Consider the following 25388-nt stretch of genomic DNA (forward strand, 5'->3'; position numbering starts at 1 on the left):
CTAGGTCCGCTAGGTCACGGAGGATACCGAACCTCCACGTGGTATCGTAAGCCTTCTCCAGGTCGAAGAAGACCCCCATACAGTGTTGGTTGTGGATGAACGCTTCCCGGACTGTGTTCTCAAAGCGTGCAAGGTGATCGGTTGTGGAACATGTCTTTTTAAACCCGCATTGGTGTATATCTAAAAGTTGCCGAGACTGAAGTATGAAGGTTAGTCTGATGTTTAGAATGCTTTCGAATGATTTTGCCACGCAGCTAGTGAGTGCTATTGGCCTGTAACTGGTGGGACTAGTTAGTTGTTTGCCAGGTTTTAGGAAGGGTACTATTATTGCTTCTTTCCATGCATGGGGGATTTCTCCACTCATCCATATTTGATTGAAAAATTTTAGGAGAGCCGCTATGGCAGTCTCAGAGAGGTGAGCAAAGGCAAACGTAGCAGGGGGCGGCAGAAAGTTAGGTGGGCGGATGAGATTAAGAAGTTTGAGGGGATATGGTGGCCGCAACTGGCAAAGGACAGGGTTAATTGGTGAGACATGGGAGAAGCCTTTGCCCTACAGTGGGCGTATTCAGGCTTATGATGATGATGATGACACCACTTCTCTAAGGCGTAAAACTGAATAATCCGAAGGAATTTGGGATCCAGACTAAGCATGCTTCACCACTAGAGAGGCTTTCTGTTTGATTTATTTGCTCAGGTTATTTCCCTGGTGTCATAGCTGTAGAAGAACGTTGCGGAAACTTCTCACATCTTCGTAAACGTGCTCCTTGAACACTTTTTCACACATCTGACCGCCATCCGGCACATCAAGATGATTCCCCGGTCTCACCATGCCACCCTTCAACGACGTGATCACCATTTCAAAGTTAAACGCGGAGCCAGCCACACGTCTCCTCGTGTCTGCCGAATCATTCTCCGCACTATCATTGAACGGGACATTTCAAGGCCAGACATCGGCACGCAAATTGACATTAGAAAGTTTCAACAACTCGTTTGCTGCGGTGGACATGTGTAAAGACGTCGGCTCGTGCCTCTCGCCATATTTTGGGCAGTTTTCCCTGGTCCTTTTGTTTGTCCTGAAGTGTTTTTCCTTTCTTAACTTTTACGTATTATTTATTATTGTTTCAAGTGATTGACGTGTTATTTTTAATAATGTGTCGCACTGCACCCTTGTAATGCACTCTTATGAGCGGCTTTAGGGAACAAGAGTAAATTAATAAATAAAATTTAAGAGATGCGATACTGCACTGAAATGAAATATGCTATGGCCAGCCGTTAGCATAGATTCTGCATCAGTATACGCCCACTACTTCTAATTGCCGTTTTATTGAGACTATTACATGTCTATTGAAGCCACTTAAAATTTTTTATCTTGATGTGCATAGGTTTGCACTTATTTTCCAATCAAGTGTGCTTTCATATTTTGTATCAAAGGGATTGAAAGAGGGACGAGGGTCCGTACTTTAAAACTAGTTAGCAATAAAGGCAAATAAAACCTTGATAACGTTGTCCACGAACAGTTTTGTCAAGTTTGCATATAAATCCGGTGTATGCTAATATTTTGCCATTTTTTAGGAGAGTGCTTTTTTGTAGGAGAGTGCTTGTCACTCATGTTTTTAAGTTTATTAACAACAGTTTTATACTGAACAAGAAAAAATCTATGTCTACGTTAATACTACCACTGTTACACGGCTTCACCCTGTTTTTTTAATGACAGACAGAAACAACCTGACGACAAACTTTGGGCATGACTTTTTAAGGCGAAAGCCTTTAGTGCCTCATCGTTGTCGATAGAAGGTTGTCAGCAGAGGTGTCACGCTTTTTCTAGTCACACGAATAAAAACATCGTTGTGCACGATAGGATTAGAAACCCACCATCCTTCCGTTCCGCTACTTTCTGCCAACGCATATGTCTAGGACGCTAGAGAGTGTTTGCAGAAAGGCGTCGAATCAGATGGATGCCTCCCAAGCGCCCTCCAGTGTCTCCAGCATTAAAGATTCAGAAACAATTGCATACTTAACATCTTAACCACACATCAGTGACACATCAGTGACACAATAGTGACACAATAGTGACACAATAGTGGTACAAGCAGCAACACCGCGCTAAGGCTTTCACCTCACGGTACTTTAGGTCAACAAAGTGCCCCCCCCCCCCCCCCCCTGAATTTTTTCCTGCTTCTCGAGTGATTTGGTGTCGTTTTGGTGTGTAGTTTGGTTATGCACATGTATAGCCGCTACTGAAACGCCAGTCAGGTGTTGTGTGGAACTGATCATTCTGTGAATGCTTATGTAGGGTTCGGCACGCTGCCGCCTCTTTTCGTACATGTTGCGAACATTCCACGAGAGGGCAGTGGCCTAGGCTGCGCGTCCCGTTTTGTTTTGTTTTGTTTTAGTGCGTGCCGTTTGAAGGGGAGGAGCAGTTCGAACGCCCATGCTCTTCGGTGGGTCTCCCCGTTCGTTCTCGCGTTTTCCCTTGCCACTTCAGACGGCGGGGCTCTCTGCCGGCATCGACCTTGCGGCCCTGTCCCCAGTCTTCCCGGAATCCTGTCTCCCGGGGGGGGGGGGGGAGAAGCCGCCGGCCATAAACAAGCGAGAGAGTTCTGGGTTGTGGGGATACACATGAATCCCCTGCCCCATCGTAACGGCCGCGCGTAATTATCACGCGATGTTATGCGCGCGCCGTTGGGAAGGTTTGCGATGGTGGTCACTCACGCCGCCCCCGCTTCCTTTCTCGCCCCGCCGCGACGCCGCTGCGGGGACTTCCCTCTTTCCCCTTTCACAAAGGAGAGACCTCCTCTCCACAGCCCGGGAGAAGGCGCGTTTCTTCCGAGGCTCGCTTGTCTTCTGGCGGGAGCCGTGCACACGCACGGATCAGAGATCTGCCACGGAGACCACTGCCCTTATCGCCCGGCCACCGCGTGTGACTTGACCGCCGCGGGCGGTGAGCGAGGAGCCACGCGAGGTGAGCGGAACCTTCTTCCCCCACAATTTTGCGTACGTTCTTTCCTTTGTGTTTTTCACCCCCGTACGCGAGCGGAACACTCTCCCTCGTTACGGCGGTTGTATTGTTGCTGCTGCACTGTATTGCTCGGGAGCAATAAACGCTCCTCCGAGTAGCATACTCGTGTTTGTCCCCTCTGGCCCGAACCCGCCGTGGTTGCGACTCACCGCACCGCGGGTTGGGGGTCACAGCTGTGACTGCTAGGGCTGGCACGCTGGTGCTAGAAAGCGACAACTGCTTCTAGGCCCTTGAGCTTTATTGCAAGAATAACCCCCATATTCTTGGCGCCCAACGTGGGGTCAGAGGTGTGACAAACCGAGTGTCTGTGTGAGCGACTGCCGACACACAGACTAGCCATGGCGGCGAGCGGGATTGACTTCCAGTCCCTGCTGTGGTTGTCCAATACGGCTTCTCAGCAGCAACACTTTGACTCGGCAGTAACAACTACTGCAGGTGTAATCCCAGAGGCTGACGCTAGCCCCTGTGATCTTATATCGTTTGAGCCGAGCGGTGATTCACACGACACACTGCCTCAGACGAGCGGCGACGCTAGGCACTTCTCGCCAAGCGCTATGCCGCCAGGTAGGGAGAGCATGGCGCGACATGTGCAATCTTGTTCACCCCACGCGGCCCCTAAGCCAGAACTACCTGGCCAGGCCAACCCCCAAGAGGCTGTGTTGCGCAATGCCTTACGCCTCATAGAGAGCCTCACGGGTATCGTGCAGAACAACCTGCAAACACCCGCTCCAGCGGCGAGGCCCAGGCTAAGGGTGGACGTTCCCAGCTACGGCGGCTACCATGATTTTGTCAGTGGCAACGAGTACCTTGAGGGCATGCTGACCTACCAGCAGGCGACAGGGCTTTCCGATGGCGAGATTCTGGCGCGTGTCGTGACAATCTCACTGACTGATCAGGCTGCCCGCTGGTTCCGCCTTACTGGCCATCGGTCTCGCACAATGGAGGAGTTCCGAGCGAGGTTTCGCGAGGAGTTCTTGCCCGCAGATTACGAGCGTCGTCTGCGGTGCGAGTTGGAGCTGCGTACTCAGCATCCGGACGAATACTTGCTTGAGTACGTGAGGGCGATGGACGAACTCTATCGTTTTGCAGACCCCTCAGCTTCGAACGGCGAGAAGGTAGAGCGTGTCACGCGACAAGCTCACCCTACCTTCGCAGCCTACCTACGAGGCGTACCGTTCAGGGACTTGGACTAACTCGCCTCGGCAGCCAAGCGCATACAGGCGGACATACTCGCCTCCCGCGCGTATCGGCCTCCGCCGCCAGTGTCGCAGGCACTTGAGCCGCGATGCGTCTGGAACGGAGACACTTTCCGCACTCTTTCCCGGGGAGCCGAAACGGTTGCATTCAGTGACGGGCAATTGAGAAACGGTTGGGAACTATCAGACCGAGCTCTCGACCCCTACACGTATGCTATGCGGTCAGCACACGCTGCGCGTGGCCAAAGTACGCAGAATCGGGACCGACATGCCGACCCGAGGACGCTAGACCAAAGGGCATCTGCGACGGTTCGCCCGGCAGGGAGGAACGGTCAACCGGCGCGCGGCGACAACTGCCCCGCCCGGCAATGGCCGAATACCCTCTGCTACCGGTGCAACCAACGAGGGCACTAGGCCCAGAAGTGCAGACGCCCCGTGAACCGAGAGCACGCGCTTTCGGGAAACGAACGCAGCCGCCGGTGAGCAACGCTGCACAACCGGCGGCGTCAACAGCAGTGCTCAGTGAGTCACACGAACTCCTAGCCCCGCTGGCTTGTCGTTTGGAACCACCCAGCGACACGCCAGTACCGCTTATTGAGCTTACAGTGGCACAACGTAAGTTCATGGCATTTCTAGACACAGGAGCGAGCGCATCCCTGTTTGGCGACGAGGTATGTGAGCATCTCCGTCGGAATGGACTCCGGCTGCGAGCGAGCAACCTCACGTTCCGATTAGCCAGCGGCATTGCACACGCGAGCGGTGCCGCGCGGCTTGTGGTGCGGTTGGAGAAAAGAGTGAGGCGCCAGCGCTTCGCTCACCTCCCCGGCCCATCGGTTGCAATTATTCTTGGTAGAGACTTCCTCGCCAAGTCGGGCATTGTTATTGACGTCTGCAACGGAGGATATAGGGAGCGAGCATGTGGCACCCTGAAACCTTTCGTTCAACCCCAAAAAGCGTCAGAAGCACATTCGCTTTCCGATGCTTCGCGCGCAGACGTACGCAACGATCGCCCGAAAAAGAGCCTCGAAACGCCTTCGGCCCGGCTGAACTATACCAGCCTGTCGACCGCGCCGAGAGGAAAAGCGCGGAAGGGAACGGCTCCCCTCCCGTGCGACCCCCTGTCCCCCCTGCGGTTGCACTTCGCGCCGTGGCGGCATGCAGGCCTCCCCATCCGCTGCTGGACAACTCAGACAGCTTGTCGGGGGAGGAAAAAGCGCGTTTGTCTCTGCTCCTAAACGGTACGACGCCGTATTCACGGAGCGGCCTGGCTGCACTACGCTGGTGAGGCACAAAATTGAGAAAGGCGACGCTGTTCCATGGAAGTGCAATCCTCGGCCAGTCAGCTTGGCTAAGAGGAAAGCGCTCGATAACGCTCTGGACGAACTTCTCGATGCAGGCGTTGTGGAACGTTCAAACAGCCCCTGGTGGTTTCCAGTGGTGCTGGTGCCCAAAAAGGATGGAACAACCCGCCTTTGTGTGGACTATCGACGCCTGAACGAGGTGACACGGAAGGACGCATACCCACTTCCGAGCATTCCCTCGATAGTGTCCAATGTTGGTGGAGCGAAGTACTTCACTACGCTCGATGCTAGCAGAGGATACTTTCAGGTGGAGATGACCCCCAGTGATGGAGAGAAAACTGCCTTCACTTGTCACAGGGGACTTTTCCAGTTTACCCGAATGCCGTTTGGCCTGGTCGGAGCGCGCGCTAAGTACCAGCGTCTGATGGACCGTGTCCTAGGCGATGCAAGGTGGCACCACGCTCTTGCTTACCTGGATGACATTGTCGTGTATTCGGAAACCTTTGATGAGCACTTACGCAATCTCAGGGATGTACTGGAAATGCTGAGGTCTGCGGGAATCACTCTGAACCCGAACAAGACCCAGATAGCGGCAACCCGAATAACACTGTTGGTGTTTACGCTAGACAAAGGACGCCTTCTGCCGTGCGAAGACAAGCGCGGGCTATTTTGCAGTTCCCGTCGCCGGCAGACATAGGCGGACTAAGACGCTTTCTGGGGCTGATGAACTTTTATCGCTAGTTTATGTCAGATTGCACAGCTCTGCAAGCCCCCTTAACAACGCTGCTAAAGGGACACTGAGGAGAAATTGAAGTTGGCTTGTATCGACAGAATACCAGCTCCTGATTACAAAAACACCACTCATACTGAAAACAAAGCTCTTGTAACGTAGAAAAGAGCAAGAACCAAAATACAGGTATCGCCGCCACAAGCCAAACTCGCAAGCACAAGCGTGTTGACGTCATAGGACAAAGCAGTGTTGCTAGAACCAATGGTTCTAGCAACTCTAGGACCCGATAAGCCACAAATCACTGAGGCGCAGCCAATGCACGCGCAAATCTCCTTGACGTCGCCAGATGGCGCCACGTGTCCGGCAGCTACGCGCGCGCCTGCAGCATCGGGACCAATCAGCTCCTGCTCGCCGGCGACAGGAGGGCTCCCGGTAATCCGCTAGCGGTAACAAGGTACACGGTATGCTAAAGGTGTCTATTTGCGAGAACTTCGCTGACGACTTCGAGAATAGGATCCATCGTAACGCTGGCAAAACGCCAGTGCAAACGTAAGCGAAGCGACTGTAGCGACGGCCGCAATAGCCGATAGATGCCTTCAACGTGCGGCCGGCGGTAGCTTTCTTTTCGGCTGCTGCTGGGCCACAAGGCTGCGCCAGACATCACGGAGTCTGCGTTACGTCATGGCACGTCATGTTTCTCGTTACTTAGTCCTGTGTCGTCATAGGAGAATCCCAAGTTTGAATCAGAGCGGCGGGAAAATCTTTTTCAACTTCGAATCCAAATTTCTTGGAAATAAATGCATCTTTCCCTGCCGGCCAAGTGGCAACAAAGCCATGAAATGCCGAACTATCGGATTTTGCTATAAAAAAAAATATCAATAGTGCTCTCCTCACTGTCCCTTTAAGGATGAGTGAAGTGGCATTGGGGACCCGAGCAAGAGGCGGCACTACGCCATTTCACTTGCGCGCTTGCGGAAACCACAGAGCTGAGGCTGCCTGACCTGAACAGGGAATTTGTGATCCACACGGACTCTTGTGACCTGGGCTTAGGAGCAGTCCTGCTTCAAGAGCACGCAGGTAGCCTGAGACCGGTGGCGGTCGCCAGCCGCTCATTAACTCCCGCAGAAAGAAACTATTCCGTGACAGAAAAAGAATGTCTCGCGATTATCTTCGCTCTGCGGAAGTTCGACTACTACGTCGATGGAGTCGCCTTCGTGATTGAGACTGATCACATGGCACTCACGTGGCTGAGACGCCTAGGCGAACCGAGCGGACGCCTTGCGCGATGGGCGCTACCCCTCCAGCGTTACGACTTTACCGTGCGCTACAGGAGGGGGAAGAACAACGTGGTGGCGGACGCACTTTCGCGCGCGCCCGTTGACGGCTTGGGAAGAAACAACACTACCCACTCCGCCGCGCCCTACAGCCAGTGAGTGAGTGAGCGAGTGAGTGAAAACTTTATTAGCTCTAGATTCGGTTGTATTCGGCGGTTTTGAGATGGCTTCGTCCATCTTGCTCAAAGGTCGGTTGCCCTTAGTCCAGGGCTCCGCTGGATGCTGCTGCCAGTTTTGCTCGCCGAATCAGACCTTCTTGGTCGACCCGGCGATCGCTGGAGAGCACTCCCTCCCATTGTTCCGCACTCGGGTTTGTTATCACTGGTGCCACGCTTATTCTCTGGCATGCCCACGTTATGTGGTACAGCGTGGGGGGTTCTTGGCACCAAGGGCATTTGTCATTGTATTGTGTTGGATACATTTTGTTGAGTACGTGTAGGTTCGGGTAGGAGCCCGTCTGTACCTGCCTCCACGCGACAGAGTCCTCTCTGCTAAGGGAGTTGTCCGGTGGTGGATACCGCTTTCTGCAGCCCTTGAAATAATTTAGAATCGCCGAATAATCTTGGGGTACAGGTTCGTTCCCCTCGAGGTCGCCTACGTTGGATGCTCGGTAATAAGTGTACCCTCGAGCTATCCTGTCGGCCTTTTGGTTCCCTGTTACTCCCGCGTGTCCCGGCGTCCATATTATCGTATGCCTGATTGGTTCTTCGTTTATTTGTCGTTGTGTTATGTGGCCCCCAGAGCGGAGTATGCGGAGCGCTCTGTGCCCTATTCTGCCGCATAGGTAGTTGCGGCATGCTGTTTGTGAGTCTGTAAGGATTTTTAGAGACCGTTTAGATCGATAGCCCTCCGCTGCCGCTAGAGCGACGGCCGCTTCCTCAGCCTCGGCTATCGTACAGTCTTGTAGTGATGCGCTGGTGATCTCGCGTAGGGTCGAGTCAATCACCGTTGTTAACGCATTGCTGTTGTGCTGCCCCGCTGTTCTGGTGTATGCATGGCTGCGTTCACGTACACCGTCGTTTCTTGAGGTGCTAATGTCTTTTGTAGGTATTAAGCCCTTGCCTCTCTGCGTGCTTTGTGTAGGTTAGGATCCATGCTCCGGGGTATTGGCGTTACTTTTAGTGTGTTACGATATTCGTCCGGGATTGTTGCTGTCCTCTGTATCTCTTGAATTTGATCGGCGCGGCCCAGTTTCTTTAGGAGCTCCCTGCCAGATGGGCTCTGTTGTAGTCTGCGCAGTTGGGAGACTAGTTGTGCCTCTCTCAATTCATCGAAAGTGTTGTGTAATCCTAGGGCTAGGAGCTTTTCAGTTGAAGTGCTGTGAGGAAGGTGGAGTGAAGTTTTGTAGGCTTTGCGTAGAATCACGTCCGCCTGTTGTACCTCACTCTTGATGGGATTGTAGTAGGGGAGGCTGTATGTCACTCGGCTGACTACCAGGCTTCTGACCAACTTCAGTGTGTCCTCTCGCATGCCATGACGTCTGTGTGAGATGGGCGTGATCATGCGGGCCACTTGTAGAGTGGATGCTTTGAGTAGGGCGAGGGTGTGAGTGCAGCGTTGGTTTGACTGTATCCACATCCCCAAGATTCTGATGAGTTTTTTTCCGGTATCAATTTCCCCTCGAGGTAGACGTTCAACTTTAAGTCGTCGCTAGTGGGGACTGTGCGATTTTGTTTTCCTCTCCAAACTCTTAGGAGCTCTGATTTCTCGGTGGAGCATGCTAGCCCTCTTGCTCTGACGTAGTTCTCTACGCAGGTGGCTGCCTTTTGTAATTTCTCTTCTTTCTCTCCGAGCGAGCCTGTGTTGACCCAGATGGTGATGTCGTCGGCATACATGGCATGGTGTATGCCGTCGATTGCTTCTAACTGTTTTGCCAAGCCAATCATGGCTATGTTGAAGAGCGTAGGGGAGATGACCGATCCTTGAGGTGTTCCTTTATTTGGAGTAAGGAATTTGTCTGATCTGAGCTCCCCCAGGCCAATCGTTGCCGTTCTGTTTGAGAGGAAGGCTTTGACGTAGCCGTAGATTCTCCTCCCGCAGTTCAGGTCGTTCATGCCCGTAAGGATAGCCTCGTGACTTACATTGTCGAAAGCCCCCTTGATGTCCAATGCCATTATTATGTTTTCTCCGCTCTTGGGGACGTTCCCAAGTACTTCTTAATTGATTTGAAGTAGTACATCTTGGGTCGATAGTTTTGCTCTGAAACCGAACATGCTGTGGGGATACAGTTCCTTGTCCTCCATGTACTGTTGTAGTCTCAGCGTCACCACTCGTTCGTACAGTTTTCCTAGGCACGATGTGAGCGAGATCGGTCTGAGGTTCTCAATTTGTAGTTTCTTGCCCGGTTTAGGAATCATGACAACCTCCGCATGCTTCCACTCCTCGAGGACGGTCTCCGCTTCCCAGTGTTTGTTGAGAAAGTCGGTTAATTCTGCGACTAGCTCATCACTGAGGTTGCGGATGAGTGCGTTATTGATCTTGTCTGCACCCGCGGCCGTGTTTCTGGTTGTGTTTCGAATCGCTGCGTAGACCTCTTCTCGCGTGATGGGTCTGTCCAGGGTGTCGTTTTCACTTCCCCGATAGCGCTCTGCGTAAGCTGCTGGGTGTGTGTCCCCGAAGCACTTAACGCGTACTTTTTCCAGGAGTGTTGAATCTGGTCCCTCGAACTGGTGGATTAACCGGTAGATGGCTTTGTTGTTTTTTGCCTTGGTTTTTGTTGGATCTATGAGAGCCTTGACAGCCAGAGCAGCTCGACTGCCGCGAAGCTCACACAACGCCCCGAGGGACGGGACAACCCGCCTTCCCAGGGCGAAAGCGTGAACCACTTGGAAGGCGTAAGTTCCGTGGTGAGCGTTTTCAGCAGAAAGGAACTGTTGGAGGCACAGTGGGAGGATCCATTTTGTCGAAAAGTTCAGGACGAACTAGCGGGCTAGTTGGTTACACATCTCAAAAATTTTAACGAGCGCACGAGAATGAAACGAGGACTGAAAGAAGACACACACCACAAAGCGCCGTTTGTGGTGTGTGTCTTCTTTCAGTCCTCGTTTCATTCTCGTGCGCTCGTTAAAATTTTTGAGATTTCGAAAAGTGTTCGACGGGCTCAGGGAGCAGGGCGGCGCGGCCGCGGCGCACATGGAGGCAACTAGTATTGTTGTCTGTGCGGGGCGCTCGAACACAGCTGGTAATGCTGTGAGCGCGATGGATTCCTATCTGCTCGACTCCGATGACATCCTGCTGAGATATATCCCCTCCGAGAAGGATACACACGAGTCCTTCAAGGTCGTGATTCCACGCACGTTGAGAGGAGCACTTTTACGCTACTTTCATGACACGTGCATCGCTGGGCATGCGAGTGGCCCTAAGACTTACCTCAAGTTGTGCCGCCTCGCTACCTGGTCCGGCATGAAGCAGGATGCGATACGCTACGCCCGCTCGTGCGACGTGTGCCAAAGGGTCAAGCCACGTGGTGGACGCCCACCTGGGCTCATGCAGCCGATCAATATCCAGGTTCCTTGGCAAATTGCGGCTTGTGACGTCATGGGACCTTACCCCAGGACTCCAAGTGGAAACCAATATCTGCTCGTTGTCACAGACCATTTCAGCAAATGGGTGGAACTGTTCCCACTTCGAAAGCTGACGGCACGCGTAATCATGGGGAAGCTAGTCGAGGTGTTCACACGATTCGGGTACCCCGGGCAGTTGATAACGGACAATGCATCGTACTTCACTGCCAAACTTTTCGTGGACTCCTGTGTGGCCCTTGGCATTAAGCACAGGAGAACAACCACGTACCACGCCCAGGCGAATCCCACGGAACGCGTGAACCGCAACATCAAGCACATGCTCGTTGCATTTGCGGAGACGCACATCGACTGGGACACCTGTCTCCCCGAGATTGGGTTTGCTCTCAGGTCGACCGTGAACCGCTCGACTGGGTACACACCTGCCGCTCTCAACCTTGGCAGGGAGCTGCCGAACCCGTTATAACTTGCTCTACAGGTTCGCAGCAACACCCCGATTGCTTGGTCGGCACGCGCCGACTATGCGACCGGGCTGCGCGCGAGGATGACGGAGGCTTTGTACCAAGCACGCCGGAATCTGAGCACTGCTCGGGCCCAGCAGAAAGCGCAGTATGACCGCTCTCACCGGGAAATTCACTACAAACCGGGTGACCTGGTGTTGAGGCGCAGTCACGTTCTGAGGGATGCCAGTAAGCGGTTTTCTGCTTCTCTGGCGCCGAAATGGACGGGACCACATGTAGTTGGGGAAAAACTTTCCTCTCTCGTCTACAGGCTGGCGGACTTGACGCTAAGACCGACCGGCGGACCGGTGCATGTCTGTGATCTCGAACCTATACTTTGACAGAGGGAACGAGTGGCCTGTGGAGAACACCCTCCCCCGCCAGCAGGCAGCCGCACCGAGAGGCAAGGCTCAACAACAGAGACCAGCGCCTCGTTACAACTTGCGCCCACGGCAGAACCAACTCTGACCAACGCGCAGGGAGTAATTTATCCTGCTTAATATGGACGGAACACCCCTTCCATATTTCGCATCGTGGCTTCCGGAGCGAGCAAGCACACGCTTTCTCTTCGGAAAAGACCGAGCGGGGTTAGACTAGCTCAAAAAAAAAAATGTGTAAATTGGTAATGTAACTAGAAAGAAAAGACGGCTTTGCAGCCGCAGGCCAGCCTTCACAGCGTGCCCGGAGGAGAGCCAGCGGACGCCGCAACGACCGTTGCTGCTTCGAACACCGAGAGCCAGGCCGTTCGGAGGGCGGCCGCATTCCAAAACCAAGAGCCCGCTTTCACCACCGAGCAACCATGACGAAAAACAGCTTCCGGTCGGCCGCGGGACGAGCGAGCGAGAATTCGGAGAAACAGGGGCCTGTGTCTACCATGGCGAAAACTGCAGCAGAGAAGCCGCGGTGGAGTTCCCCGTGTCCCCGCGGCAGCGGTTTCGCCCACGAGAGAAGCTTGGTGCCCCGCTGGGCCCGCCTCGCAACTTCTCCGCGACAGAGGGAAAATGGGTCGGCGCGTCCTTTGCCACCCCCATCGAGAGGAAAAGAGGGCGAGTCAAGAGCGAGCGGTTCGACCAGCCGAGTGGAGGCCTGCCGTACGCTGTGCAACGGGACGACCGGTGCGTAATGGCCCTGAGCCTGCCTGCCGCCCGCGCGTTCCGACAAAGCTGCCCTGGCCGACTCACGGGACCTGCGGTCATCGACCGCCCTTCAACCCTGGGCTCCACGGTCGTCCATGGCGGTCGTCTACACTGCCTTCCTGCCCTGGCTTCCACGGCCTTCGACGACGGCACTGCTGGCTGTGAGCGGAATCTTTTCTTTATTGGTTTTAAAGTTAAATGGCGTTTTGCCGGCCCCAATCGGTACACCCTTCGGTGAACGTGGTCTCTTCTTGGCCGTAGGGCAGGTTTAAGGAGGGGGGGATGTGGGGATACACATGAATCCCGTGCCCCATCCTAACGGCCGCGCGTAATTATCACGCGATGTTATGCGCGCGCCGTTGGGAAGGTTTGCGATGGCGGGCACTCACGCCGCCTCCACTTCCTTTCTCGCCCCGCCGCGTCGCCGCTGCGGGGACTTTCCCTCTTTCCCCTTTCACAAAGGAGAGACCTCCTCTCCACAGGCCGGGGGAAGGCGCGTTTCTTCCGAGGCTCGCTTGTCTTCTGGCGGGAGCCGTGCACACGCACGGATCAGAGATCTGCCACGGAGACCACTGCCCTTATCGCCCGGCCACCGCGTGTGACTTGACCGCCGCGGGCGGTGAGCGAGGAGCCACGCGAGGTGAGCGGAACCTTCTTCCCCCACATTTTTGCGTGCGTTCTTTCCGTTGTGTTTTTCACCCCCGTACGCGAGCGGAACACTCTTCCTCGTTACGGCGGTTGTATTGTTGCTGCTGCACTGTATTGCTCGGGAGCAATAAACGCTCCTCCGAGTAGCATACTCGTGTTTGTCCCCTCTGGCCCGAACCCGCCGTGGTTGCGACTCACCGCACCGCGGGTTGGGGGTCACAGCTGTGACTGCTAGGGCTGGCACGCTGGTGCTAGAAAGCGACAACTGCGTCTAGCCCCTTGAGTGTTATTGCAAGAATAACCCCCATAGGGTTTCCTCGCGTTACGCGACTTGTTGTGTACTAGGCCAGCACGGTAAGGAACCGAAAGTGTCTGTTAGCCCCAGACGTCTAGCGTGCATGCGGGCCACTTGGTGGAGGGTTGCGCAACGGCGTAGGGAGAAATTTCGGGGTGAGGGAAAAAACCCTGACATCAGTTCTGAGCTTTCCTATTCGTTAAAACTGATGTCAGGCGGGAAGCTGTAGCGCAGTTGATTTTTGCGTGTGGAAAGGGGCGCGGGTAGGTCGTGGTGGACTCTCGAAGGGACCGGCGCCCGAGGGCTTTTGTGTCTAGCTACTCCTATCTGGCAGGCGCTCGGTCGTGCCGAGCGCGGTGGTAGCGGCCGTTGAGAGCTGGTGCAAGGCGCGCCAGTTCGACTGTTGGGACGTGGTGTCCCTCGCCTCTGTGCAGGCGGTCGGCTAGGCCGGCCGCGGATAGTTTGGCCGTACTGAATCTTGTACCCATCTGTAAATAGCCTGCATAAGAGTTATTCGTTTCTCCCTAAATCGCTTCGTCTGGAAGTCACTTCATCGAGAAGCCCTTCAAGCGGTGCATCCAATTTATTGGAAACCACTGGACCAACACCACCGGCACAACTTTACTGCTTACATTGCGTGTGCTTTGCCATAACCAGCCCAGCAAAACAATGGTTGAAACGTGCCAGGGCGCCTTATTCGCATTTGGCCAGCCATGCAAAATCGGTCAGGAATTTTTTTCTCCAGCAGACCACAGATTTATTATCACTCGCTGCACTCTTCTGCAGCACGGGCGACTGTCTCGGAACTTAACGGTAGTGGACCACCTGACAGGACCTCTCACCTCCAAACAGGTCGATGAGTATCTGGACCATGTTTCCTTCGGTCAAAAACTCGGCGTCGCTTTTCTCCTGCTCCAGGGCCTCGTCCCTGGAGGACAACAGGGCGTGAGTGAAGTTCAGTATCTCCCCTGAAATCAGATAGATCCACTTTTAAAGTCACGCTCCGGAAAGAATGCCTTGTCTCGTTGACGAAAGAGCGAAATCTTTTGGTATCTGCACTGTTAGTTGAATAAAACTTGCAAGAGTTAGCCAAAAAGAAAGAAAAAGTGGACTGCTACGTCATTCATGCGTGTAAGCTGGCGATTAAAAGCGTGTAAGCTGGCGATTTTTAATCGCCTAACTTACATGCATGGATGACGTAGCAGTCCACTTTTTATTTCTTTTTGGCTAACTGTTGCAAGAGTTTTCTTCAACTGGCCGTGCAGAATCGCAAAGACCACTGTTTCGTCAGCGAGACAAGGTCTTCTTAAAAAAAATTTTTCACACGATTACGATAGTCGGTAATGCTAAATTTGAGCGCAGCCTTTCACACGCCACCGCTGGCGAGTGGCATGTACGCCCGATCAAATCTTTAATTGGCTCGGATGTTGCATCGCTAAATGCACCTTGTAAAAAGGTTCTTTTTGGCTACACCGCTGGCAAATTCATGCCGTAATTTGACGCGTGAGGTGTCATTTCGTGGTTCCTTTTTGTTCATATAATGATTGAGTGGAGCACTTGCGTGTTTAGATCAAAGTTATCAGAAATATTCATAGTCTGCTACTACGAAGAGCCGAAACAAGCGGAATACGCAGCAGAATATATGTGCGCTTACTCTGGGTGAACGACCTGTCCGCCATGAAAGGAGTGGTAGTTTACCCGAGAAGAAGGCCATATGGACCAGAACCATTGCTGCGTATGCCGCTTGTTTCGGTTCTTCGTATTGGCAGACGGTGAATATTTCTGATAACTTTGAAATAAACACGCAAGTGCCCACTCAAGCATTATATGAACAAAAAGGAACCACGAAATGCCATCTCACGCGTCAAATTGCGGCATGAATATGCCCGCGGTGTAGCCGAAAAGAACCTTTTGCAAAGTGCGTTTAGCGATGCAACACCCGAGCCAGTTAAAGATTTGCCGCGTGTACGTTGCTAGCCATGCCCTGGGATCTTTCCGCGACAGTCACCTCCCGGTTGTCTGTTCTTTTGCTCTCGCTGTGGAAGGTGGCATTTCCCAGGGGGTTATAACAGAATTGCTGGAGTGGCGGTCGGCTATACCGAAGCACGCGCGGAGGTGAAGCCTAGTTGAACGCACGGCGGCCATTTTGCCAGGGGCAAGAAAGACTGTCAGCGCACTGTATAGCCTCATTCAGCGCTCATATTTGCGGATCAGTAGCGTATTTATCAGCGACTCTTCGAAAGGGTGGTTAGTGGTGTAGACTGCCCTATTTGAGCCATGCATTTCTACTTTCTTTCTAAAAACATGTGCGCTCACACTGGATTTACACTGTTGACATTTATACTAAACGAGTGGCGACTTTAAAGCTGAAATATAACAGGCATGAGAAAACATGTAAAGCGCAGAACGTTATCGCGAGATTCTGCGGCGTCAGCTTCAGAATCGCACTTTTCCCACTCTACCTGATGAACACAGCTGTATATCCCTCCTCAGCTTGTGATTTCTGCCGGGCCAGAGACAAACTCGACCACAACATGTGGGGCTGTGTTCGTCAAACCTTGTGCCTCTGTCTCTCCACTGCAGTGCCCTTCCCTTCTGGGACAGATTAAGTTGTATTTCACTCATGCCGCAAAGAAGACGAGGGTGAAATAGATAAATCGGTTTACTAGTTTTTGAGGAAAGGAAATGGCGCAGTATCTGTCCGACATATCTCGGCGGACACCTGAACCGCGCCGTAAGGAAAGGGAGGAACACAGGAGTGAAAGAAGAAGCAGAGAGAAAGAGGTGCTCTAGTGGAGGTCTCCGGAATAATTTCGACCACCTGGGGATCGAAACGCGGCCGCCGCGATGGAGGTGGAACGCGAATGGCGCCCGTGTGCTGTGCGATTTTAGTGCACGTTAAAGACCTCCAGGTGGTCGAAATCATTCCGGAGATCTCCACTACGGCACCTCTTAGAAAGAAACGCAACGTAAAGTCTGCTTTGAGCTGTCATTTTAACGTAATCCGACAAACCAAGTTTTCTACATTTGTCAGAAAATGGCTTTCCATGACTTTGAGCTCTTTTAGTGAGCGTCAACCGCAGGCGTGGAACTAATGTATATGCCATCCTGTTTCTGGGATTATTAATAATTATGTACCTTGAAAGAACGGGCCTGGCTTTTTCTGCTCACATTACTTAACAAGAACATTATTTTCATTCATCATGAGGCGAATACTGATTTTAATCAGTATTCGCCTGGAGCATGCAAAAAACGTTGACAATAATGATAAAAATTCAAACCTTGTAAGGCACATTTCTTCCTGCAAGTGTAGGGCAAGATTTGAGATGGCAAAGATTCTAGGCAGGAGTACCAATGTAAAAGCCCGGCTTGTCTTAGAGGCCTTCCATGTTAAAAAACTATCTGATCTCTGCCTAAGTGATGCTTCGTTGCAGATCTATGATGCTGAAGCTTCATATCTTGATTCGTTTTTATAAAATTGCGGTCTTTGTGATGTGTGTGCCTGCTCTACCTTTACGCATGCTCTGCTTTTCTGTATATATGCTGTTGTTGTTTCGCCCCATTAAACAGTTGGTAGTTGCGCTCGTGAACTGTTGTATGTGTTTCTTTCTGTGTCCTGTCTAAGTTGTTGCGCATTTCACTTATATACTGATTTTAATGTACATACTGTTCCACTATCTTCCTCATCGCTTGCTTTGCTGCAGCGTTTTCAGTGGCTTCTGGAGCTGCGGGACTTTTTCCTCAGATAGTTGTTTCGTAGGCGAATCTGAGACCACCTCATCCACGTCGTTAACAGCTGAAATGTTCGCAGTGAGCCTTTTTGTTTTGGCACCGGTCGCTTCCATTTCAACTGCAATAAAAAAATTCCTAGCCAGTGTTTCAAAGTATTCATTTATGCAGACAGCAATCGCATGAAGTACGACCAGAAGAAATACTACCGTTCAGAGTGCGCGGGAAAGTAAGGTAACACCTGAACGGAGATAGTAATGCTATTAGTGCAAAGAAAGTTCATAATCATTCCCTTTGATCCCATTGATTTGCATGGGCTAATATTCACAGCTGAGGTGCAGAGTGCAATTTTTCGTCGTGAGATCATCAGAAATATCGAACGGCGGCTCACTAACCGCAGGATATTAACGTAAAATACTGGTCCATGCCAGTAGTTAATGTACTCTTTCAAGACGGGCCTTGCACAGTAACGGTAAAACCGAGCGATTAGAGAGAATAATGCGCAGCTTAACAGAAAACCAAAATGCGCACGGTATTTTTTTTGTCGTACCTCGCATCGGCATACATAACTAACGAGCTCGGCCTCCAGGGGTACTGAACGGTTTCTGCATGGGCTGCTGAAACGCAGCGAAACACAGTTAAGTGGACTTCCTGCGTCTCAGCTGCGTCGTCTGCCCAGTGCTATCGAAGCACTCCGGGGCGAAATTCTCGTAACACAAAGGTCGCCGTCACTTGATTCCCAGTGGTCAGTTCGAACGGATTTCATTTCATTTATTATTTACTTAAAGATCCGAAGGCATTACATAACGGGGGGACATATTGGTTCACAACGGCGAAAGTGATGGGAACATGCTAATAAAAAAAACAAACAAACACACATAACAGGGGTTGTAGTCATGTCAGGTTTCCCCAGCAGGTGATACATTACTCATTAAAGATATATCAGACAATATTCGCTACAAAGAGCGCAGAAGCGATCAAGATCTATGTGAGGTGAATTTTTATTTTCTCGCGGAATATTTTGTGATCAGTGGATGAAGCGATGTCGTTAGGCAGTGAATTCCAGAATGCTATTGCGTTGGGAAAGAATGAGTAGTTGTAAGCAGACGTGTGGCCACTGATGCTTGCTATCGGGTTACCGTGACTCAGTCGGGAGGACGTTCGTAGTGGGGCGGTTAATAGACTCTCACATAAGCTTCGCTCATCTTGATTTTCTGGAAACGCGTCAATAAAATCGCGCCTCGGCGGCGCGGTCTGACCACAAGATGAAGCTCGGCAAGAGCAGCACGCGTTGTTTGAATTAGCCTTAGTGGAATGTAATCCCTGAACCTTTCTTCGCTCTGTGCGCATCCATAGCCAAAGCACGTGGCGCTATGGATGCGCACAGCTGGTGCGCATCCATAGCGCCACGTGCTGGTGGCGCTGCACTTCAGCCACCATGGACGCTCAAAGCATCATGGGGCGGTGAGCTACTTGATGCGGGACAGTCGGATTTTTTCGGGAGCATGGAGTGTCGCTACTGAGATGCTTCATTCCGAAAAGGCTGGTCGTGTTTGCGCAGATGAATTTGAGCGCGAACGCAGTGTGCAAAAGCCATAGTACTGAAGACGCAACGACACACGACGCCAATAAAAGGTTTCACTTTTCCGAAATGCCTTTAAAGAAACATCTTAAAGTATCTAAGCAACAACATTTTTTTTGAAAATATATTTACTTTTAAAAATGCGCCTGTTAATTACGAAATATTAGTTTTTGTAGTGTTCATTACTTGGTCAATAGGAAAGCTAGCCGTCTCTTATTTTGGGCAAACTTTGCACTTAAATGCTTTTCTGATCGTTTGTTGCAATCATTAGACAGGATATTGAATGTTAGGGCATTCTTGATTAACGAACAGCTTTTATTTTTCTATTATTTTTTGGCCAAAAGCTGTAGTTCTGCAGTCGGTGAGCTCACCGCCCCGTGATGCTTTGAGCGCCCATGGTGGCTGAAGTGGTCTCGAGGGGCCTCCATGCAAACACCCATAGACGGGTTGCCAGCTTTCCCTCTAGATAATAGTAAGCAACTCTATGACTCCAGCAATTCTATTATAACCTCCTTGGTCGTCTGCTACTGCCTGCCACGGTTGTCAGGTGGCGTGCTACGCCGCCGCCAATGACTGCGACGCGGAATCCACAGACCGGTGCCTAAGAGCTGCGCTCTAAAAAGCAGGCCACTCCAGAGAAAAATAAAACACCAAAAAAGAGGAAATCACGCACATGAACGACAACGAGGTGCTGCCTCGTCGCCTTATTACAAAGCCGTATTTCATGAAAGGAATTCCAAGCACAGCAAGCGAATATTAAACACCGCGAAGGAAACCTACATCACGCCTTTCCTTACCGGTCTGAGAAGAAAAAGCGCCGGGTGGTAATCGCGATTGAAAATATTTGACGGAAGACGTTCGAGTAAATGACATAAAATAGAACCTTAAATCTGAATTCGCGCGGCCAGAAAAAGGTTAAAGTGGGAAGAGCAGCTGCTGTTGAAGCATAAAATTATCAAACGTGTCTTCTTTATAACGTGATATCAACGATGGCTAGTTACATCGGATGCAGATTGATGCTCGCAAGCACAATTTCGATGCGTGCTGTCGGAACGTGTTCTTTTACTCGCACCAAACACGCGTACCTTTTATTCGTTAATTTTTAAAACTCCAGCGCTTTTTATGTCCTCTCCATTTCTTTCCATCGCTTTGTTTTACTTTCTTTTATCTCATGTGGTATACCGAGCAAGGAATAAAAGCCCACACTTGCCGGGAATTCGGAACAAGCGCTTTTAGTTTCCTTGGCTGCCACCACGTGTCGCATGACTTTCGACAATAAAATAGCGCGTTGACGTCATTCATGACGTAAGAGAGAAAAACACTGAGTGACCTCTCACTGAAGCGCTATAGGACGCTAGGCTTCGCAGCACTGCCTGGTACTTGTCCTTTATTCTTGGTAATGGTTTTTTGTTTTATGGGTTCAACGTCCCAAAGCAACTCATGCTATGAAGGATGCCGTAGTGAAGGGCTGCAGTTAATTTCGACCACACGGGCCTCTACCATTTCTTATCCGTCGAAATGCGACCACCGCGGCCCGGATCGAACCCGCACCGTAACCACGAGCCACCACAGTGGCTATACTATTTTTCTTTCTTTATTGCCACGGTGTCTATACTCCTGGTAACGAATTTATTCTAAGTCATATATATATACCAAACTAAACAATGTCTTTTCTTCTATGGTGCGAACGACCGGGGGTATGTTATATCAGATTTTCTTGTTCTGCACCCCGCGCTTACGCCCTTCAAAGGCGCTTAAGCCTTTTCTCCATGATCTACGTAGTTCTGATGACCTACCTGGCTCGTAGGTCTTCTTTGCGTCGGCGTATAACCGATCGACGATGGCCCGCATCTCTTTGAACATGTCTTCGCACTTTTTTTCCCTCGAGCGGTATATGATACCCAACCAAGGCGCAATGTCGCTGGGCAGTCCATTGGGGGCCAGCTTGGTGAATTGACGGTTTATGGCTATAATGCGAGCGAGTTGAGGGCTTTTGGCTTCAAACCTAGAAAATGAAAGGAGAAAGCACAACGGCATCAGCACAAACATATAAAGGATGTCGAATGGAGTCCAGCTCACATTTATTGCCTAATATCTGTCATCCTTCAGTTACACCAGTGTAGTCGTGAGGTGGTGCCATAAATCATTCTAGGCAACGGTGCTTTCAGATTGATTCTGTAATGCGCTATGCAAGAAGGACAGTAAAGGTAGGTCAGTTTCTAGTAGCTGTTCAGAGTTGCGTGAAATATATGCATTCTATTGGTGTCTGATATTAGCAGTATCACAAAACACAAATTCAATGTACATCCTCGGGCTTGTGCTTCGTGTTAGCTTATCAGGCAAACAGGAAAAGAAGGCTGCTTGTCACGCGAATGTGCGACACGAATGTCGCACGAATAAAATAGTCTTTGCTGTGAATCGGCAGATATCGACAAAACCACGGTTGTTTGCACGACCATGTATTTCTAAAGGCAGCTACCAATGAATTAACTTGGACAATCACTACGGGCAGGGTACTTTTATTTTTCTCTATTTTTTCCTCCTATTCCTCCTCCTCCTCTTTTCAAAGCCCTTTCTAACATATGTCATAAGAGTTCTATAGTCGGATATAACAAGTCTCTAGTGAAGCTGCGCTCATATACAGGACCGCCGAACAGAATTCCTCCCTAAGAAAAAGTACACCATTGTTATATCTTTTCTTGTTGCTTAAACAAGAAGCTATATCACGAGAGGAAATTACAAGCTCAATAATTTTGATGCCTATGGCTTGTTCGATACAGCGAAACGAGATTTGCATACAATTTCTGTACGAACCCTACGCAAACATTTCATTAACAATCCTTGCTTACAATAACAACTAAAAGTGTTACCTTGCCTTTTGTTATTTATCTCTTGTGACTATCAAGTGTGCGTGCATTAATTTTGAATATTGTGCTTTCTGCGAGTTTTTTGTTGTTGTTGTTGTTCTATCGCTGCCTGCTTTGTAGGGAGGCTGCGGGCTTCAGTCAAGTCGCTTGTTGCCAAGCGGCTTTTATCCGTAGTCTCCCCCTTCACTGATGGAAATAAACAAGTTATTATTATTATTATTATTGATATTATTATTATTATTATTAAAAAGACGTCTCTTCTTCACTGTTGTGATTGGCTAGCGGAGTAGTACAGGACGCCGCGGACCGTGACCCACTGTTAACAACCGCTGTTTTTTTTAGGTTGTATCCTATTGAAATACCGTTATTAATGCGAAAGCATTACTGGACTATGCCGGCGGCTTTCTGTCATCAAAACCGTGTCCACAGCGATTGTGGGAAACTATAAAGAGGTACGGTCTCAAAAGTGTTTGTAATCGAAGGAGGATGATGTGAGGATGCGGAGTGAAATTTTTTAGTGCCGATCGGATCATTAGTTAATTAATTAGAGCCAAAAAATGACCTAAAGTGGGCGTGGTCGGGCCGGGAGTGGCGCGAAATTTGATTCACCGAAAGTGCGGTGCCACGTGACAAACTATGTAATGTACCATGTGGTTGGCCCACGTGACCGGAATGGTGGGCGGAGCCAACGCGCGGCGCGAAATTTGAGTGTCCGAAATGAATACTGAGGTAAAACGATGGGGGCTTTGTAGTTAATCGAAATCTAATCGGTGATAACAAATTATAGAAACGGCAGCACTAAACGAAGGTGAATGAAGGTGCATTACAGTGAAGTAAAGGAAATTAATTATAAATTAAGATGGATTAATTTGGGTATAATGCGACTTAATGATACGATGGAATGAATTAAAGGTGAATTAGAGTAAATCAACTGCGAATTAATTGCGAATCAAGAGTGGAATAAATGTACTAATTCGAAATTAATTTAATACGCGTGAATTAAATGAATTAATTGTGGATTAACTGGCTCATAATGATGAATTAAATGAATTAATTGTGAATTAAATGCTACTAGTTATAGAGTAAGGTGCAAAGGACAGGGTTAATTGGAGAGACATGGGAGAGGCCTTTGCCCTACAGTGGGTGTAGTGGGGCTGATGATGATGATGATGATGCATTAACTGTGATAAGGGAATAATTACTCATTGACATCCACCCGAGCGCAGCCATGTGGCTACAAAGGAAAGCTATACAGCTTTCTCAGAAACTTCGTAGTTAAAGAAAAATTCGTCCTGGTCCGGGGCTAGAACCCGGGACCACCGTTTAACCGGAGCAGTCGCTCTACCAATTGAACATTAACTGTGGTTTAAGGCGAATTATGCGATTCGATTGTCAGACGCGACGTCACAATCGACATGGGGCGAAGAGGACCATTTAGAGTCGCCGAGGAGGCGTCAATGCTTTCGCATTACTCCAACGCGGTTTCCGCAGTGCCCTCTAAAGTTTTTTGTTTACGGGTGATTAAATGATGCGACATATCACGGGAAACGAAGCTGAGAGCTCGACAGGAGGCTTCGTTGACCTACTTGGCGCCGAAGGCAGACACCGAGAGTACGTTGAATATGATGAACATGATAGGGTCCCTGGCATCGATTGTCACTGGCTGGTCTCCAAGGGAATCAACGTAGGCATCCACAATTTCTGTACATAGATTCTGTAGGGATTCGCTCACCGCGTACTTCCTGTGCAGAAGAAACAGTCACTCACTCACTTCTCAAGCCATCATTTACTCACGCAGTGAGCATAAGCAGTGATACGAGTGCACACTGACAAAATCCTTTGACCTTGTAGCCTGACGAAGAAATAAAAACAACAAAAATTTATTCTATAGCGCATTCATTACGAGAAGCCCTACCCAGGAAACGCAAAACGTCTTAAAAACGCCCTGAAACAGCTCCAAATGACTACTGACGTCTTGCGCTGGGTTGAAACATCTCATAAACGTCGACAGCAGAAAGTTTTCTCTGAGAGTTCTTTTAAACGTCTGCATTAAGACGTTTGCTCAGAAACTTCTCTGAAACGCCCCTACAAACACGTTTTACAAGAACTGTTTCTAACACGTGTAGTTTGAAGCCACGTCAAGGAGACGCGCCTATACGCTCTAGCAATTAGCAGAGTTGCCGCCGTGGATTGAACATGTTGTAGATAAAGGCAAACGTTGATCACAGCAATCAGGGCACATAAATTAGATGGTTCTACGTTACTCCAGTGTTCCTTCTTGTCGTTTCGGAGAGCAGGTGCACTGGCGCAAAGACCATCTTTGTACCCAAACTCTAAAGCGCATTTTCTCCTGCGGAGCCCGAAATCATGGTTCCCATTGAGTGCAGCTAACCCAACGCTCGTAAGGCTGGACTTCGGTACCAGACATTGGCCCTAAAAGACGACGGTAGGTATGCGAGTGATAAAATTTGCTTCATGTTGCAAACGCCTCTTCGTTCCGCCTCGGCTGGCAGGCGGTAGCGCAGAGCTGTACCGGCCCAGAGTGTGGTGCCATTGCTGCCTTCGCTCAGTTGGCTTATCGCCGCCGGCTTCGCCCAGCCCGCTCGCGCCCAATGTCCCTTGCCTCCTGCACGCCGCAGCTTGCTGCTTGGTGTCTCTCCGCACGGTGGCGATACACAGTCTAGTCAATTTCAACTCGGTTTTGAAGCGAGAGCTTCACTACGAGACCTCGTGCTTCGATCGTCGGGTGCCCAGTTTTGACCTTCAGCTGACTTAGAGGTCAAACCACGAAAAAGAGAAAAATAAGTTGAATCAGTATCCGTGACTGGGAGTTGCACCCGTGGCTGCGTGATCAGATCTCCTTTAAGGGCCGCTCTGCGAGACCACCAGGCTATCGCCGCTTTTTTTTTCTTCAACATGGTATTTATTACAATGATGCGATGCATTATACACATAAGTTATCTACAAACAGTGGCACATCGACACACAAGCACGAGAAAAGAGTCAATTCTGAGCACATAGCGAATACATCATAACAGAACACATCCAAGCAGCAAAGAACTAGAAAAAAGGCAATGAACAACACAGCACTGAGAGTGAGCACCACTCCGGTTCATACTCAGTCTGGGCATACAATTCTTTTAGGTGTGCAGTCATTCTGTATGAATGGTCTTTGGCAGAAACAGCAGATTCACAATGTCGGTGCATCACGCGTGTTTTCCACAGGCTGTGTAATCCAATTAGAAGTAACATATCTGGAAAAAGCCCTTAGATATGTTACTAGGCTATCGCCGCAGAGACACGCCTCTCGCGCTGTGCATTGGAGAACGTCGTCTTCATGAACTTCCACCTGCTCCGTCCCGCGGCGACTAATGTTTCGAAATCAGGGACGAACCTGGTCTGCGTGAGATGCTAGTTCGAGGTGTGACCATGAAAAAGAGAGAGGAAAAAAAAAACTTGTATCAATATTTTTGACTGGGAGTCGAACCCGCTGCTGCACGAACAGATCTCATTTAAGGGCCGCTCAGCGA

At 50.3% G+C, this 25388-nt stretch overlaps 1 protein-coding gene across 3 annotated transcripts in view; it reads right to left on the reverse strand.

The window, feature by feature from the left end:
* Window positions 1-25388, reverse strand: part of LOC149367737 (steroid 17-alpha-hydroxylase/17,20 lyase-like) — a 64026-nt gene that overhangs the window by 12213 nt on the left and 26425 nt on the right. For 2 of the 3 annotated variants that reach the window (XM_089567404.1, XM_089567403.1), the window contains 3 exons: window positions 23445-23600; window positions 20788-20996; window positions 14523-14648 (listed from right to left, as the gene is read on the reverse strand). In XM_089567404.1, the coding sequence (XP_089423530.1) occupies window positions 14523-14648; window positions 20788-20996; window positions 23445-23600 (491 nt within the window). The remainder of the gene's footprint in view (window positions 1-14522; window positions 14649-20787; window positions 20997-23444; window positions 23601-25388) is intronic. The other variant, XM_089567405.1, reaches the window with a different exon arrangement.

This window comes from Amblyomma mixtum, chromosome 1 (genome assembly GCF_055824585.1).
Source record: "Amblyomma mixtum isolate Tamu chromosome 1, ASM5582458v1, whole genome shotgun sequence".
Classification (NCBI taxonomy): Eukaryota; Metazoa; Arthropoda; class Arachnida; order Ixodida; family Ixodidae; genus Amblyomma; species Amblyomma mixtum.